The 14,167-nt window shown below is 42.6% G+C and overlaps 1 protein-coding gene across 7 annotated transcripts in view; it reads right to left on the minus strand.

The window, feature by feature from the left end:
• The window catches only part of DOCK10 (dedicator of cytokinesis 10), a 277,887-nt gene extending 264,553 nt beyond the window's left edge, over nucleotides 1–13,334 (minus strand). For 4 of the 7 annotated variants that reach the window (XM_063790807.1, XM_063790806.1, XM_516126.9 and 1 more), the window contains exon 1: nucleotides 12,812–13,334. In XM_063790807.1, coding sequence (XP_063646877.1) covers nucleotides 12,812–12,934 — 123 coding nt within the window. In that variant the 5' untranslated portion in view covers nucleotides 12,935–13,334. The remainder of the gene's footprint in view (nucleotides 1–12,811) is intronic. The other 3 variants (XM_063790810.1, XM_063790816.1, XM_063790815.1) reach the window with 3 other exon arrangements.
• Between the last annotated feature and the right edge of the window lie 833 nt (nucleotides 13,335–14,167).

Consider the following 14,167-nt stretch of genomic DNA (forward strand, 5'->3'; position numbering starts at 1 on the left):
CTGGGATTACAGGCATGAGCCACCATGCCCGGCCTCTTTATCTATTTTAGACTAGATTTTCTTTCAGGTCTAAATGTTTATGACTGTACAATCTCAAGAAATGTAGCACAGTTTTTCTTTTTTAATTAACAATATATATTTCATGTGGAGTTGGTATACAGAAATGCCAGCAGAAAGAATTTTTAGGACAGAATATACCTTAAATCACTTCAGACAAATTAAAAATGTAAATATTCAACATTAGCTCACAAGTGTGTCAAAGCATGTTTTTGTGAAGAGACAAATGCTTCAAATAAATATAGCAAAAGTTGTTACCAGCAGGTGGTAGGAATGTAGGTGATTACTAGTTTTTTCTTCATTATTTTCTATATTTTGAACTATTATTGTAATAAAACTCACAAAAGCTTAGAAAATACAGATGTAAGGCCAGGAGAGGTGGCTCACACCTGTAATCCCAGCACTTTGGGAGGCTGAGGCGGGTGGATCACTTGAGGTTGGGAGTTTGAGACCAGCCTGGTCAACATGGCGAAACCCTGTCAATACTAAAAATACAAAAAAATTAACCAGGTGTGGTGGCACACACCTGTAGTCCCAGCTACTTGGGAGGCTGAGGCAGAAGAATCACTGGAGCCCAGGAGGCAGAAGTTGCAGTGAGCCGAGATCACACCACTGCACTCCAGCCTGGGCAACAGAGTGAGACTCTGTCTTTAAAAAAAAAAAAAGAAAGAAAGAAAGAAAAAGAAAATATAGCTGTAAAAGGAAAGGAAACCATTACATGAATGCCAGAACTTTAAAAAACAGAGCAGAGTCATTACAATGCTCTAAAGCCGTGTCATGAAAACTCTCTAACATCCTAACCTCAACGAAAGGAGAATTTTTAAGGGCGAAAATAGCATTCACATAAACTGATAAAATCACACAACTCTGGTGATTTAGTAAAGGCTTTTTAAAAAAACATAAACCGCTCTCCATCATGTGACTGGAAACAGACTGCTTTCAAAACCCTGTGGCTCACACTCCTTGGACTTTAATCAATCATTTTTCTGCACCCTGCTCGGGGTGGCCTCCACCTTGTGACTGCTAACAGCATCAGTGAGAATGGCACTAACATCCCTGGCTAGGCAGTGAGGCCTGCGTGTGCTACCCAGGCGCCCACGAGGACAGGGGCTGGTGTTGGATTGGTGATCACACCTGCTTAGCTGAATCTTATTTAAGAATATAAACGCATGCCAATCAAGATTTTGTTTTGTTTCTTTTTAATCTTTGAATAGCCTTTGTGGGAATCTTGAATTAAATTCTGCTCAGTTTACTTCAATTCAATTTGCTATAATATTTGTATTGTAAATATTTTACAATAAAAATTTTATACAATGTATTGTATAAAGTTGTAAATATTATACAATTTGTACAATTTGTATAATATTGTACAAATATTATATGCTGGTGCTTTGTCGCCAACATCTGTCCTCTGGAACGTGCCTCAGAATTTCTTTACTGCAAACCAGGCCCTCGGATTTCCTTTTGCATGCCTAATCTATACTCCTGTCATCTCTAAGTATGACATTCTCTTTTCCATTTGGCAAGCATTTAGTAAGCACCTACTATATGCCAAACATCTTGCTGCCCTGGAAATATGGAGACTATAACCACAGTCTTGGTCTTGAAGGTCTTTCAGAGTATCAGAAGTGTAAGGGCAAAACCACACCTCTTCCTCCTCCTCCAGGACTGGCAACAGAGACAAATATCATTTGGACTGTGGGTAGCTCTACCAGAGATCAGACTGGCTGCCAGGGAAGTGGTGAAAGGTTATCTCTAGCACATCAGCCTCCCATTTCCATACTCTATTATCCTAATGGGTCAGGGATCTTCCCAAGATACATCTGTTCAGAAATGGACTTACACTGTGGAGTGAAATAAAGTCCTCACCAGGCCGCCTTGTGCATTTAAGGTTGATGACGAACTGTGGAATAAAATGGCCCATACCTTGGTATCAGTTGCTAGGAGGACAATGTGGGCACAGGGCCGAAGGACGAATCTGTAGTCTTGAGACCCTCTGAAATCACACTGGGTCCAGGACAGATCATATTACCTTTCCCAGGTGTGAGCAGGGAGAAGGAGGTGATAGAAGCAGAGACAAAAGCCAGGGACAGACACAGAACTAGAAAACGAGAGGTTCCTGCTGCTTTTTCAAAGGCAAGGGGGATAGCATCTGGTAGCACAGTTCAAACTTCTGCTCATGTATGTTCTGCTCATGTGGGTGCTGACACGGCCTGGCACAAACCTTAAGCCAGAGACTGCAACTACAAACATTCAGCATGGGAACTGGAAAGCATGCTTTCTTAAAGCAGATGGGGCTTACCCTTCTCTTCAGGATAAGAAAGAAGGAAATGGGATTGTATGCTTGCCTCTGAGGCTCGATAAGGTCAGAAGAACCTGACTTGCCCAGCCTTTACCACCACTGGCTGTCTTTTGCCAGTCTCCATTCCACTAGCCCTGTCCTCAGGATGTGTGAACAGCCATTCCCTTCATTACATTCTTAAATAACCACGTTTTATGCTACCATCTTCACAGGTGAAATACAAATGTGGTCATAGATCATTGGGATCAAGTCTTCCAGGTGCTAAAATCAGATATCTTAATCAATAATCATCTTATTAAGATGAAAATAAGTTTTATTTTAATTCTCTATGAAAACCCCTTTAAAAGGGTAAGATCTCCCTGGATTTTTAGGACTAAAGCATTCTTGAAGGTCTTGGTGTCCAACTCTCTTGTTTTAAAGACAAGAACACTGAAACTCAAAGAAGCTTAAAGACTTGGCCAAGGTTATACTGCCTGGAAACCACTGCTTCCTAATGATAAAAAGATACATTTTTCAAATTGATTGGACAGAAGCCATATAATGGCTTCTGACTTCAAAAATGGAAGTTAATGAATGAACTTTCTCTGTTAGCACTCAGAAAGGTTCTGAAGGCATCTTATCTCTGCATGTTGGTATGCCAACAAACTTTATTACTAGTAGTTTCTCATGTAGGACAAATTTATAGCCCACCATAAAGATATGCTTCAAAGAAAACTTAAAATACATTCTTTTCACTTCAGAATAAAACTTCCTTTGAATGTGTCCAATTTTTAAACAACATAAAAAACAAAAAATAAATGTCTTTAAATATTAGTTCTCCACATTTGCAGTATCTTCAAAAAAGTTGAGTTCCAACATCACTTTCGTTTTTGTGAAGATTACTCAGCTACAATCAATTTCCATTTGTCATTCTAAAGAGCTGTGACAAAGGGACATTTAAGAGCTAATCAAACAATGAGTATTTGAGAATAACTTAATTATCATATTTCATTGAACAGTAAATTTTGTTAAGTTTTTTGTTTGCTTGTTTGCCAAGTCAAATGTTCATGTCTGGGTTCTTTTTATAGAATGTTTAATTTGAAAGGCCAAAGAGTCACTGGTCATTTTGACAGCCTCAATTAGTCATTTAAATTGGTAATTACTAAGATAATTATATGAAGAAAAATCTCATTGTGTTAATCCTAAATGGTGTCATCTTTTCAAATAGACCCCTTTTCAGATTTTCAGATCCTATTGTTAAACTCTGCCATTTTGGTATTTAATTTACATTAAAGAGCTGCCTAGCTTCCCAAATTCTACATGTCTCAGAGGAGGTATGCTGAAATTGAATTAGAAATACAGTATTTTCACATTTAAGCTGCCCAAAATAAAGAAACTTTTAATGATTTGGTACTATTAATTATTTTTTTTTTTTGACAGAGTCTCACTCTGTCATCCAGGCTGGAGTGCAGTGGCACGATCTCAGCTCACTGCGACCTCCGCCTTCCAGGTTCAAGCAATTCTCCTGCCTCAGCCTCCCGAGCAGCTGGGACTACAGGTGCACACCACCACGCCCGGCTAATTTTTGTAATTTTAGTAGAGATGGGGTTTCGCCATATTGGTCAGGCTGGTCTCCAACTCCTGACCTCAGGTGATCCTCCCATCTCGGTCTCCCAAAGTGCTGGGATTACAGGTGTGAGCCACTGTGCCCAGCTGCGACTGTTAATTCTTCTAATCTCTGAGGCAGACATTTTCACTTCAATCCAACTGCAAAATATTAACGTTTTCAAAGGCAAGTGTTTTTCTGTATTGCCACTAACTCAGTCACATTCATTAAATTTTATTATTTCTACCTCATTAAATGTAGGTCAACATTTTGAGTCCAGCAAACACAAGCATTTATTTCCAGTCTGCTAACACTGCTGTGAAAGATAAGAAGCAAACAAGTCTCACTTCAATGGCGGGGAGAAAAATAAAGAACCATCAACCTTCTTATTTGTAAACAAGAACACCAAAATCAAGACTACAAGAGACAATGTAACAGATGTAATGTTGCAACCCAACCGCGCCCCCCCACCTCATGCGTATCTTGCCAGAAATGTATTTCTATAGAAGGAGAGGAATCAAATAATGCCCCTTTCACAGTTGAAGGAGCCTTTGTTTGCAAAGCTTAACTCACTCTGTGCCAGTCCTGTCTTTGGGAAATGTCTGAGCAACAGTGTCCAAAGTTGGTGTCACTCCCAATATCCCAGGTTGCTGAGATGTCATAAATGAAAGACTGAAGCAGAGCAAAAGTAGCCACAGCTCTTCTTTTGTCAAGAAACTCTTTTTTAGAAACTCTTCCTATAACTAGTACTCTGAGGGTTTCTTTTCTCTCACTGCTTTCGCTGATGGATGCAAGCTGCATGTGTAATGAGGTCCTTCCTGCCTGGTGGAGCTGGGAGGCAGTTATAGAGTAGTCAGGAGGAACAGGCTGTGGAGTCAGACTATGTGATTGTGACTCTGGATTCACTATTGAGGAGTCATTTGATCTGAAGAAAGTTCCTGATCTCTAAGCATCTCTTTCCTCATCTATAAAATGAGAATACCAACATTTTGCCATATGGTTGCTATGAGGATTAGAAGAGATTGCACAAGTATAGTACTTGGCACACAGGACATGCCCAATACCTTTCTGCAGGATTGCATTTCCAATGCTTGCCAAGATTTACAAGTAGACTATGAAGAGGATGACACAAGGGCTGTCATTATCAGATGCTAACAACCTGGACATTTAAAAGTTATAATTCCACTATAACCTTTCAGTAATGTACATTCGGCCCACCCTTCTGACTTTCCTTAAGCAACTAATGTGCAGTAAGAAGGGGGACTCCACCCCTCTTATTTCCCAATAGCAAATATACTATAAAAGTAGTGAAACAGACAAGTTCTCTCTTTTCAATAGCACTTATATTCCAAGGCAAGAGGGTTGGAAGACAAACAAGAAATGAAATCAATAAAAAGATCACTTTAGATAGTAGTAAGAGCTATGAAGACAACTAAGCCTAGTAATGAGATTGAGAGTGTTGAGGGTGGGGAGCCTGGTGGGAGATTCTCTGGTAGGAGGAGTAACATTCACCTCACCCTGAAACACATCTTTAGGGTATGAACTCTCACCCTCCACTTGGTAATCCAGGATGACCTTCCTGAGAAGGTGACATCTGAGAATCTGAGGGATGAGAAGGAGAAGTTGTGAGAACTCTGGGACAAAGAAGTGGGAAATTCAAGAGCCCAATCACCTAATCCCCTAATTTCACAGTTCAGGAAACTGAGTCTTCAAAGAGAGAAGGGACTTCATCAAGGGTCACAGAGCCAGGTTTGAAATTCTGCTCTCCAGACTCACAGGCTCTGACATTTCCAATACCAACTCCCATTCATTAGAATCCCACGTGGCCAAACCGTTACAAGTGCATAATGGAACTCCAACATGGATAGTCAAGGAAAGAGTATCTCAGGATGATGGTGAAGGACAGCCCATCAAAGAGGTCATGAACCACATTATAGCATATGGGGAAGTCAAGATCTTTAACTCTATGGAAGCCCATTCTTACCGCATTCAAGCATGAATTCAAGAGGTATCACTTTTTCTAGGAGTCAATGACTGTGAGAGAGAAAAACATCTTCATGATTTTCTAATTCTAGCAGTTGGATTTTCTGATATCACCATTTTTTAAAAAATCCCTAAGGGTTTCACTCAATATCATATCAATATAGATCTCATATGATATGATATATATTATATATATATATATATATATATATATATATATATATATAACACTGAATCAGTGTTAATTGTGTGTTGTATTAGTCAGTGCGGGCTGCCATAATAACCAAAGAATCAGTGTTAATTGTGTGTTGTATTAGTCAGTGCGGGCTGCCATAATAACATAACATAGTCTGGGTGTCTTTAACAACAGACATTTATTTTTCACAGTTCTGGAGGCTGAAGTCTGAGATCATGGTGCTAACATGGTTGGGTTCCTGGTGAAAGCTTTCTTTCTGGCTCGTAGTTGGCTGCCTTCTTGTTGTGTCCTCACATGACAGAGAGAGGGTGATCTCTCTCTCTCTTCTTCTTCTTTTAAAGCCACTAATCTTATCATAAGAGGTCCACTCTCATGACCGAATCTACCCCTAATTACCTCCCAAAGGCCTCACCTCCTAATAGCATCATATAGGGGGTTAAGGCATCGACATATTAATCTTGGGAGGACACAAACGTTTAGTTCATAACACATCTTTCATTAGTTGAAGTAATTGTATTTAAAAATTCTCTGTAGGAGGAGCAACATTCGCCTCACTCTGAAACACATGTTTAGGGTATGAAGTCTCCACCGTACAACCTAGAGTGAGAACTTGTGCTGATTTAGATAGCAATTATTTAAGTATGTTATGGAATTTTTTCTTAATCTGGAAAATTAAGTTCACACTACAATTAAGGGGCTAGATGGTAGATGGAGGAGAGAATATAACACAAATAAGTAAGAGATTTCCCTAAAGCCATTTAACAATGAACTAAATCCCATTTTCGTTTCTAAGTGGTCTAAACCTCACGTCTGCTTTAAGTAAAACTTTCAAATAGTTGCAGAATAAACCACATTGTATTGGACCCTCATCAATTGACTTTATCTAAAAAGATACTGCAAAAGTGTGGCTAAAGATGTAGGTTATTTTCATGTTTCTCAAATTTTAGTGTCCTAGTGCAAATCACTAGGGGATCTTATTAAAATGCATTATCTGGTGTGAGCCCTTGGATTCTGTATTTCTAGCTAGCTCCCATGTGATCTAATGTTGCTGGTCCTTGGACAACACTCTCAATGATGAGACTCTATCACACCATGCTACTATTTGTAAAAACCCCAGGAAAAAAATATCTTGTCTCTTAAGTTTCAGTATAAGTTAATGCTGAATATGTCTAGAGCAAGTTTTCATTTATCTAATGGACTTCTTAAATCTCATGGCTGATGGTGTTTTCCTCTTTGACTTGGTCACCAAGAAGCATTTTTAACAAAGCTATAGGACTTAATAGTGATGTATTTTATTTACTGGTCCCAATGACTTACATCTGATTACATCTAACTTTCCTAATACTGTTTTTTTTTTTCTGGCTAATATTACTTTTCACTGCCCTTACTATATTTTGTTGTTGTCGTCTCACATGCATCTTTGTAAGATACTTAGGATCCCTCCTTCAAATAAGATAGAATGTGAAAAAAGAATCCCAACACAACTCAGTTAAATGGAAATACATACTCCCAGACACACAATGCATTGAGGAATTTCAGGCACATGTGAGAGTGGGGTAAGCAATTGAGAATGGAGAAGCAGACAGTTTTGAAGTAGACTGCAGGAGGATTAACCTCATGCTCTTTCACAATTTTCTTAAGACTTTGCAATACAGGTGGGATGGGGATGGCTGAGTGAGTTCATATTTTAAAGACTTAACTATTGAAATTCCAGTTGCCTTGGGAAGATCTATTATAATTAAGGGTACCTGGAGCAGCCTCTGCTATTGCAACTATCCTCAGGGGAACACTGGAGTGAATTCTCACAGGTACTCTGAAGCACTAGTGGGAAGAACAGTTTTCCTATTCCTTAGGTAGAACTGCATCTTGGATAGATCAAAAGGCAACACCAATCAACGTCAGCTAGTCATATCCACCGATTTGAAGATGCTTTTAGAAGCAGCTAAAAAACTGGAAGGTAACCCCTCCAGTTTTCTATTCAAAATGCAGAGGATGTCCCATATCAGTTACTTAACTTAGGGAAACATGTTTAACCCTATGAGTCTCACTGGCCTCCTCTGTATTTTGCAACAATAATAACTTCCTCAAATGATTGCTCTGAGAATTAAATAGAATGCTTGACACTGTGCCAGGCACATCGTACATTCTTAACAAATTATTTACCTTAATGCATTCATTATTGCTTTCTTTTTCTATGCTAGGCCTTAGAGAATCTTGTTGTGGAGAAAAAGCCAAAACCTATACATGTTGACTCATTCTTTCAGTCTTTGATCCTTCTAGAAGTTTTCTAGAACCTACTTGTGGTTACTATTTATTTTCAAAGTTATTTCTCCAATGCCCTTGAGAAATAAAAAACATTGGCAGACACACAAGTAACATTCAAACTTGATCTTGTAAACTAAGTTTGTGTTGACTTCTTCTCCAGGCAAAGAGGTCAAGGGACTTTCCTCATATGAAAACATAACCGTGTGATTTCTGCTAAACCATAAACACCCTTGTCATAAAGGACTCTGTCCAGAACAACAAACAACAAAACAAAGCAAAAAACACAAACAAAACAAAAAGACTGTGCTATGAATGCTAAACAACCAGGCCCTTATATTGCATATTGCTTTTAAATCTGGATAGTGACAGCAAAACAAGTGCTTCACTTTCATTTGCTATCACTTTCTGCATCTAGCATATGACTTTTGGGAAATTCCAGTATCCCCCACTCAATTAAAAAAAAAAAATCCCTCCTACTCTCAACTCTTGAATGCCACCAAGTTCAGAGGGGAGAAAATTCTTCCTTCTAGGAATTCCTCATGCTCATGTAAACATGTTTACATATTCATTACTTCTCAATCAAAGCTCTTTGGTTGGTCAAAGGTTCCACTTCTTACTCAAAGCTCTCTAAAATATCAAAAGTGGTATTATTGGAGGTCTGAAGAGTTAGGAAACATCAAAGAAGGGAAATGGAATTTACTGAAATAAATACTTTCCCCTCTTTACCCCTTACACTTTCTGGGTGGGTAGGAAGGGAGAAAACCTCCTGGTTAAGTATAATCACTTCCGGCAGGATGCTTTCTCTTTAAAATGAGTTAATAACAAAATTAGATACAATTAAAAAGGAGTTGCAAAGGAGTTTTTGTCTAATAATAGAGTAAATATAAAGGCATTAAAAGCGCATGTAACTAAAGTGGTAAGCTCCAGTCTAGGAAATAGATGAACGGCTTTGGGCTAAAACTGACCAAATGATTATTTGATCTCTAGTAAATGCTTCCTTTCCATCATCTGACTCTATGTAGATCTCATCCTTCTGGTTATCTGAAGCCTTCCATTGCACTAACCCACCTAAAACATTCCATAAATAAAACTCCATTTCTCTCAAAGTGACAGATCTGATGGGGTGTTTGCAAAAAGTTTACCTATACTTTTTTTAAAAAGTCTTTTCTTTTGAAATGCTCTCAAATACAATATATATGCAGAAAAGTGCACAAATCCTAAATGTATATCTTAATGAATTATAGAAAGCTATCTAAATGAACTAATTCATGCTAGGGTACAGATACACTTCATTCATTTTAAAAGATGAGCTTCTTATCAAAAAGGAATTTCTAATTAGTGGCATTACAACTTTGAAGCCAACATGGTATGTATATTCAACCAATGTAATAAAACACTCCAGTTCTGATATGAGACAAATATTTATAATCATTTTCGGGCTGAAATTCTACCCTAGAGAAGCTTGCTTTATGAAACAATCAGGAATGAGATTTCAGGAAATTATGAGAACTTGACTTGATCCTTTGAATTGATCTTCGAATGAGTTGTCTTTCATTTATTTTCTATGGGGAATTTTAGGATAATGAAGGAGCAAATATTTCTCCTTTTGAAATGTATGTTTTTGTTCATTACTGTTCTTGGGAGGGGTGAAGAACAAGGTGGTTCATGTCTAGGAGTCTGCAAGTACATAAGCCTACTACATACAGCGCTTTGGGTAAAAACTGACATCAAATTTGCTTTGGCATACACCTGTATTGTCCTCAACAACTGCCTTAAAATTTGGCTTTCCCAGTCATTACCCTCACTCAGCATCTCCTTGATCTCTCCTCTCCATATTCAAACACATTTTGAAGGCTTCCTGTCTTCTCTCTCTCTCTCTCTCTCTGTATACACACCCCATTCTCAGGGATGAAAACTATCTTGTTAACCTGACAACCTTACCTAAACTTATTGGAGAGAGCAGAATTCAAACCCTATGGCAATCTTTTGGCAATGTCCTGGAGGATTTGGGTCCCCAAGACAGGGATTTCAGAAAGGGGAATATACAAATCTAGCAGTAAGATACTTTTTCTCAGCAGGAGTTTCTAGTCTCTTTCAAATACCTTGCAATAGAGGATGGCTTGCTCCAATACACACCCGCGGTTCTATGAGTCTGTACTGAAGTCGGATATCCATAATATTTTCCCCAACATCCTATGATTTTTCTCCCTTGACAACCATGTTTTGAGAACTTGAAGCAACAGATATGAAGAGTCTTAAGGGATTGCATCAATGTAAGCTAAGATTAGTCTCTACCACATAGTCCAATGACATGGTTTTAGGTTCAGAAGGGATGCTCTACACCCACAGAATCCCACCGAGTTCAGGTGCCAACTCAGAGAACTCATCACCTTCCTGTTTCCCTTCAAGAGTTAACTGATGGGATGGTATGCAAAGCACATGCGTTCTTGCTGCCAAAATAGCAGCCAAAACTGCCTGCCTAGATGTGTAAGATCCCATGAAATGTCTTGGCAAAAGCTAGTTTAGGAGTGTTGGCCAAGGTGCTGAAGCGAAGCAAGGGGAGTCAGGACCACCTTTGCCAGTGAATCTCCCCTCCCCCACCTCTTTTTAAAAACAGCGAGCTTATTCATTTTGACAAGATACCCTAGGATTTCAAATCTGACATAATTTTGGAGAAAGCAGTGCGTGTGTGTGTGTGTGTGTGTGTGTGTGTGTGTGGTGTAGAAGGGTATCTGGGATACATAATCTTTATAGAAATTCTAGTGCTACAAAAATTCTAGGAGGATCTACATTTAAAAAAACACACAACATTTTAAGCTGTTTATTCCAATTGAACACTGTGTGTTTCCATCAGATCCTCAGTGAGATTCAGTCCAATGAGTCAATTGCAAAATAAAGTTTTTGTCAAGGGAATGGCAGAAAATGACAAAACCACAATTCTGAATGATCATTCAAAAGTAAAAAGTACTTTCTACTACTGTCTGGAGATTTTCTTATCTCTACTTTTACTCGAATTGAATCTTTTCTTCTAATGTTCTTTTGAACAGTTTGTCTTTGGTGTCCTGAAAATGTGCACGCTGATAGCAGTACCACATGCTGTCCCTGGCACAGAGTGAGCTAACAGTTGAACCACCTCTGGGTAACTGCGGACTGCAGCTAGTGTAAGTGCAAGAGAAGGCACCCTGGCCACCAATTCGTTTCACACTCCAATCACCCCCGCCCGCTCTACACCCCCTGGGCACCCGATGCCTCTTCCCTCTGCCAGGCAATTTGCTTCCGTTCTGTTCAACTTTCCGACCTCTGGCTTTAGAGAATAGTCCTGGCTGTGGGAACTGGCTCTGGAAAGCTTTTGGCGCCCTCCTCATTGGTGACTGGCAAGAGTAACACTTTCACACTCTTAAAAAGAGCCGTTTAGTTCCTAATGATATTTACTGGCAAAAAAGAAAATGAAACACACAACCCGGATTCCGGTTCACCAAACGCAGGCCAAGAGCGCGGCTGCTGAGCCCCGGTCTTGCTGTGAGGCTGTTGTTCCCACTCGCTTCCCGTTTCCACTAGAGTTGATTTGTCTCTTGCCACCTCTCCCCGGCAGTGTGGACCTACTGCAACGCAGGAACATCTGGGTTGGTATGGATAGGATCCTAGCATCAGATGCTGGCTGCTGCCCCAGGGACTTCCCGCGGAAATCACCCAGCACTTAGAAGCCGTTTCAATAAGGAAGTAACCAGTAAACCATTGCTGGCGGGAGAACCCCGCGAAACATCTTAGAAAAATACCAGAAACCGCTGGAGACCTAATGACCCACGTCTCCTCCAGCCTGTGTTCCTCAGCCCTTTCTGGAGGAGTATTAAGTGGTTTGTGGGTTTTTACCCTGCGGTGGGAGGGCTGTTCCAAGTACATCTATTTCTGCGATAGTTAAGGTCGGGGGCCCCCAGCTCTAACCAGGGCGAGGACCACGGACTGCATCCCTCTCTCTCAGCGCACTGGTCTGTTCACTGGAGGGTGAGAGGGACGCGCAGACCTGCGGACTCAGGGGTTCCGTTCTGTAGATCCCCCCACCCCACCCGGGGTCTCTGGCACTCTTATCACTTAGCACCAGTGTGACTGGCGGTGCATTCCGGCCCCCTCCCGCCCCATTAAAGCCCCTGCACATCCTCTCCCACGCTGCGCTTCTGCTGCCCACGCAGCTGCTCCTCTGAGCGTCCCGCGTGCACAAACGCGCCCCCGGTCCTTACGCGTCGGTGGCGCTGCCTCGCTGAGGTGGCGCCGGGGGAGCCCGCAGAGGCGGCGGGGGAGGGAGTGCGGAGGAGAGGACCCGTGAGCGGCGGGGACCTGGGCCCGCCGAGCTTTTGGGGAAGCCGGGCTCCGTTCCCCCCGGGCGCCTGGGGCGCGCGGGAAGGCGCGGAGGACGCGCCGCACTCACCCGCTGCTGCTGCCGGCTGCTGACTGCCACCGCTGCGGCGGACGCGGCGCTGTGCCGGAGCTCGGCCGCCTGCCCAGGTCTCAACAGGCTCCGGGTGAACCTGCGGGTCCGCTCACCGGCCATCGCCGGTCACGCCAATCGCGCCGCGGGCCCGGGGCGCGCCTCCCGCCGGTCTTCCCCGCGCCAACCTTGTCTATCCACCCGCCGTTCAGGAAGCGGAACTCGGAGCCTTTCCCCCCCTCTTCCTCGCTCAACTCGCAAGAGGCGGGTTTTTCTCTCTTGCACCCCCACTCTTCCCACCCCCTTCCCTCCTCTGAAGCTTCTCGAAGACTTTCCAAACTCTGCGCTCCCCCGGGCGCGCGCGGCCAACTCGGCTGGCGGCCGGGCCCTGCAGCGGCGCATCTGGAGCGGGCGTCGCGGGACGCGTGTGGGGCGGCTCCTGCCCGCGCCGCCCACACGGGCTCAGCTGGCCGGCCGGGGCTGTCCACGCCGCCCGGGGGAACTGCAGGCTGCAGGGGAGGGCGGGGGGCGGCCGCCGAGGGGCTCCGGGCGGGGCCTGTCCAAGGCCGTCGCCTGTCCAAGGCCGTCAGCCTCATTTGGAGGTTGCTGGGAGAGTTGGAGCCCTGGATGCATTTGCCGTTTAGACTTCTATTTTCTGGGTCCGGCTAGTGGGTGGGGGCCAAGCTCGGTTCGCCCTTCCACCCTCGGGAAGGGGTCAGAGGCTTATTAAAGATCTGGTGGCTGGGATCCCAGCAGCATCGCCCAAGCCAGCGTTTGGAAGGCTCCCTTGCCAGAAGTCCATGTTCAGGGCCTTGGAATAAGCTTCCCCATTCATTCACTCCTTCAATGAGTATTTATTAAGCGCCTACTATATGCCAGCTCACACTGTTCTGGAAACTGCGGATACGGAGAGGAACTTAGCAACTACACTTTAAGGCTGTGTAGAGCTGATAGGTTTTTTCGGGGTAGGAGTGGGAGACAGCAAGTAACCAAGTGAACAAATAAACAAATACAGAGAAATCAAGGAGACAGTTTAAGCTACTAACACGAACTCAAAACCAATAAATCAGCGTTCTGGGGGTAAGAGACTTTGGGTGGCATTAGGATGAGTAGGCAAGAACCAACTGGCAGGGTTACTATGTAGGGTGGTCAGGTCGGGGGTGGATTTCACAGTTATGCTGTCTCTGCTCTTCTCTTGCCCATACCCATCTAGCCTGCACTTTGCCTCTAGATAGATATCTGATGAAAGCCTTCTAAGAAGTCTCTTCCTGGGTCATACCCAGGGTGGTTCTGCAATTCAGTGTTGGACTGGATGGAGGGCAGAGAAGTTCCGGCCCCTGGATACTGGTCTGGAGA

Source organism: Pan troglodytes, chromosome 13 (assembly GCF_028858775.2).
Source record: "Pan troglodytes isolate AG18354 chromosome 13, NHGRI_mPanTro3-v2.0_pri, whole genome shotgun sequence".
In the NCBI taxonomy this organism is placed as follows: domain Eukaryota; kingdom Metazoa; phylum Chordata; class Mammalia; order Primates; family Hominidae; genus Pan; species Pan troglodytes.